At 60.1% G+C, this 4,203-nt stretch overlaps 1 protein-coding gene across 1 annotated transcript; it reads left to right on the plus strand.

Annotated features, from left to right (window-relative positions):
• The first annotated feature begins 531 nt into the window (after positions 1-531).
• On the plus strand, positions 532-3,817 carry MNX1 (motor neuron and pancreas homeobox 1). The gene is made up of 3 exons (XM_032704921.1): positions 532-1,144; positions 3,145-3,305; positions 3,403-3,817. The coding sequence occupies exons 1-3, from the start codon at positions 532-534 to the stop codon at positions 3,736-3,738; spliced, it is 1,110 nt and encodes a 369-aa protein (XP_032560812.1). The 3' UTR covers positions 3,739-3,817.
• The last annotated feature ends 386 nt before the right edge of the window (positions 3,818-4,203 follow it).

Raw genomic sequence — 4,203 nt, forward strand, 5'->3', positions numbered from 1 at the left:
CCTTTTCTGTCCGGGGCTATTTGCTCGAGATAAGCAGGTGTAATAACGCTGTTGACAGACCCGAGATTTGGTGGCGGGGTGACTCCCTGACCCGCAGGTGTTTATTCTTTCCGACTCGTTAAAAAAGCAGCCGGCGGCGCGTTTACGGCAAATATTTGCCGTGCGTGCGGGAACGGTGGAAAACTGTCACCGGACACACAGTCCCGCTGCGGGGAGAGCTCTCTCCGCGGAGAGCAGCCGGTTTGCCGGGACCATCTCCTCTCCTCGTATCCCGATCCCGGAGTCCCCCGGGGGTGTGTGCGGGAGGGGGCGGGCGCTCCGCCGTGACGGGTGGGCGGCGGGGCCAGTGAGGGGCGAGGCCGCGGCGGTGCGGGGCCAATGGGAGCCGCCTGCGGGCCTTGAAGGGGCGCGCCCCGCGGAGCGCGGCCGCAGTGCCGCCCCCGCCGCCGGGAGACGCGGCCGGCCCGGGGCAGCCCAACGGTCCCGCCCGCCCACGGCCGCCTCCCTCCTTCCCTCCCGCCGGCGCTCCTCATGGAAAAATCCAAAAATTTCCGCATCGACGCGCTGCTGGCTGTCGACCCCCCCAAGGCGGCGGCGGCGGGGCAGAGCGCGCCGCTGGCCCTGGTCACCTCGCTGGGAGGCAGCGGGAGCAGCAGCAGCGGGAGCGGCAGCCCGCCGTCCTCGTCCTCCTCCTCTTCCTCGTCGTCCTCTTCGTCCTCCTCCGAGCATCCCGCCGGCGGCCCCGCCGACTGCCTGCGCACCGACAGCCCGTCCCCGCCGCGGCTCCTGGCCGCGCACTGCGCGCTGGTCCCCAAGCCCGGGTTCCTGCCCGGGGCGGGCGCGGGAGCCCACCCGCACCACCACGCCTCGGCGGCCGGCATGGCCCTGGGACTGCACCCCGCGGCGCCCGGCGGACCGGGAATGCCGGCGCAGGCGGCCCTGTACGGGCACCCCGTGTACGGGTACTCGGCGCTGGGCGGGCAGCACCCGGCGCTCTCCTACCCCTACTCGCAGGTGCAGGGAGCGCACCCCTCGCACCCCGCCGCCGACCCCATCAAGCTCAGCGCCGGCACCTTCCAGCTGGACCAGTGGCTCCGGGCCTCCACAGCCGGCATGATCCTGCCCAAGATGCCCGACTTCAACTGTGAGTATTCGCCTCCCTCCGCAGGGCAGCCGCGTCCCTTCCCTCCCCTATCCCGCTGCGGGGGCCTACCGGCAGCTGCCTCCTTCCGAGAGGGGAGAAACCTCCTCCTGCCTCCGCCTAAATAAACTGCAGAGTTAAACCTGAGGCGGTATTCTTATTTTTTGGAAATTTTTTTATTAAAAAAAAAAGAAAGAAATAGTGTTCCACAATGGGAAACGGGGACGTGCGGTCACCTCGCCATTCCCGGCCCTTGGGGAGCCCCGGGCATCCCGGCCTCTCACGGCAGGTTAAACGGGAAGGTGACAAATCTCTCCCTGCCTTTGCAAAACGCCCGTTCCGGAGGGTAAAAGCCTCCGGGGAGGGGGGTGGGGGGTATTGTGGACAGGGCAGAGGCAGGAATCCCCATGGTGTCCCCCAAAATCCCAGTTACAATGTAGTCCTTCCCCTAAAAAGCGGGGTGGCAGATCATATCACTCACCCACCGTTCTTAACTTTATTTATCCTTTATAGGAAATGGGCTTTTAATAATGGTGCCGGGTCCTCTGAGTAGAGGGGTGTAGGGAGGATCTGGGATCGGCCGAAAATGTGGGGTTCTGCGTTTCCTGGGGATAACGAATGGACACATATAATCGGAAGGGTGTAGGTTTGGGCCCAAGGAAGGCTGGGAGCGCTGAATGGAGCCAGGCAATCCCGGAGTCCCAGCAAAGCGCGGAGCTGAGCTCTAGGCCTCGCGGCGATGGGGACCTTGCATGCATCTGGTTTAAGCAAAGATCATTTTCGGAGGTGTGAGCTCTCGGTGGGAATGGCCGGTTTAACAATACCGGAGGTGTAGTTTTACGAAAATCATGCCAGGAAAAGAATTGCGATTTTTTTTTTTCTCCCCCTTCTCCTACTCTGCACACACATTCTCAGACAAAAAAGTCCTTTGTTTTCACTCGAATTGGGTTGTTTAGACTGGAACATTCAGGAAGAAAAAATAATTAGGAGAGCTGTCAGAACCCTGCCTCTCAAACAAGGAGCAGAGGGGAATAAATAACCGAGCGAAACGGGAATGGAGCCTCGAAAATCGCACCGCGGTGAGAAAATCTCCTGGGCGCTGCGGCCGGGAGCGGACACTGTCCTTTTCTTTCTGCCGCTTTAGCGAGCTGCCACCAACTGCGGCCGGGGAGCGGGAGCCACCCCTTCCCAGATTTCTGATTTTTCTAAACCAAATAAACCAAAGTATCAAAAATACTTCCAGACATGGGTCATAGCGCTGCCCCGGGGGTGTCCGAACCCCACGAAGGAGCTCAGTCTCCGTTCGCTCGCCGCTGGATTTTTTTTTTCTCATCTTTTATAAATCCTTAATTTTGCTTATTATTTTTGAACGTGGAAACTACGCCTTTTTTTTTTTGTTTTGTTTTCCTTTCAAAGGTAGTTTTCCACCCCTCGCTGCTGATTTACGCCCCGAGGGGCGGGCGGTGACCGACACTTGCAGGGCGGTGCGGAGCAGGCCCCTGGCTCGGTCCCGGCCCGGCCCGGCGGAGGGACTGCCCGCCGGCAATCCCGCTAATTAAACGGATATGGGCGGGCTGGGATTGCGGCAGGTTTAACTAAAACATTAAATGGAGCAAATTGCCGCTCCCTGGAGAGCCCAATGCCCCTTCGCCGCGATCCCTGGCTTCGGTTTATTGTCTCGCGTTTGTTAGGCTCTTGGGAAATCAAGAGACATATTTTGCTTTATTTAAAAGATTTAATTTTTTTTTTTTTTTTGGTCCCTGTGGGGAATCCCCTGACACTATGAAAGCCGGAAAACCTCGGAGCCGGGGGACTTGGAGGCTGGAGGAAATCCCTGCCTCGGTCCATGCTCCGGTGTATAGCTGTCCATCCTTGCCTCACTCACACACACACACACACAGTCTTTCCTGCCTCCCTCACTTCTCACGGCCCTCCCGGGGGATGCGCGGGCACGGCAGGGCGGCTCCGCGCTCACCTCCGCGCTCCCCCCTGTCCTTTCCCAGCCCAGGCGCAGTCCAACCTGCTGGGGAAGTGCCGCCGGCCTCGCACGGCCTTCACCAGCCAGCAGCTGCTGGAGCTGGAGCACCAGTTCAAGCTCAACAAGTATCTCTCGCGGCCCAAGCGCTTCGAGGTGGCCACGTCGCTCATGCTGACCGAGACACAGGTGGGTTCCCGCGGCGAGGGGCGAGTGGGGGACGCTGCCCTCAGAGGTGGCGGATGAGGTGATGTGTGTGTGTGTGTGTGTGTCTCGTCTCCCGCAGGTGAAGATCTGGTTCCAGAACCGGCGCATGAAGTGGAAACGCAGCAAGAAGGCGAAGGAGCAGGCGGCGCAGGAGGCCGAGAAGCAGAAAGGGGGCGGAGGGGAGGACAAGGGGGATGAGGACCTGCTGCTGCCCGCCCCCGAGAAGAGCGGCGGGAGGAGGATGCGGGAACTGCCCGACAGCGAACCTGAGGACGAGGAAGAGGAGGAGGAGGAAGAGGAGGTGGCGGCGGCGGCCGGGAGGTGCTGCCCGTACCACTCCTCCGACTGCTCCGAGGCGGACGAGGAGGACACGCAGCCCCGGGGCCGGCACGGGGCCCCGTCGCAGTCCCAGTGAGCCCCCCCGCACGCCCCGCTCCCTCCAGCCGTCCTTCCGTAGAGGAGCCCTGCCGCTCGTGGTTGGCACCGGCCCCGCTCCCTCCCTTGTTCCGATTTCTCCCTGCTTGGAGAGGGATGGAGAGGAGGATCCTCCGCATGCCGGGCGGGGAAGAGGATTTACGGTGAATACAGTGTTATTATTGACTGAAAAACAGACAAAACTTGAGCTCCCCACCCCCCCATCCCTGCCCCCTGGAAGCTCGTTCCTTTCGCTAACTATTGGAAGTGTTTTGTTCTTACTATATATCGGGAAAACTGTTTATGTCATGAACGTTAAAACTGCTGGAAATCTCAATACTGTCTTTATTTTTGTATATGGTATTTATAAAAAAAAAATTACGTCTACTTATGCATGCTAAATTATTCCCTAGGCCGTCCCACCCTTGCAATGGGGTGGAAAATAAATGGCGTTTTGTACTAGCGG

This window comes from Chiroxiphia lanceolata, chromosome 1, assembly GCF_009829145.1.
Source record: "Chiroxiphia lanceolata isolate bChiLan1 chromosome 1, bChiLan1.pri, whole genome shotgun sequence".
In the NCBI taxonomy this organism is placed as follows: Eukaryota; Metazoa; Chordata; class Aves; order Passeriformes; family Pipridae; genus Chiroxiphia; species Chiroxiphia lanceolata.

Bases quoted from the DNA above. Each gene is read 5' to 3' on its own strand.
- MNX1 (XM_032704921.1), top strand. From the start codon at position 532: ATGGAAAAATCCAAAAATTTCCGCATCGACGCGCTGCTGGCTGTCGAC. The intron at 1,145-3,144 runs GTGAGTATTCGC...GTCCTTTCCCAG, and splicing joins CAAGATGCCCGACTTCAACT to CCCAGGCGCAGTCCAACCTG. The intron at 3,306-3,402 runs GTGGGTTCCCGC...CGTCTCCCGCAG, and splicing joins TCATGCTGACCGAGACACAG to GTGAAGATCTGGTTCCAGAA.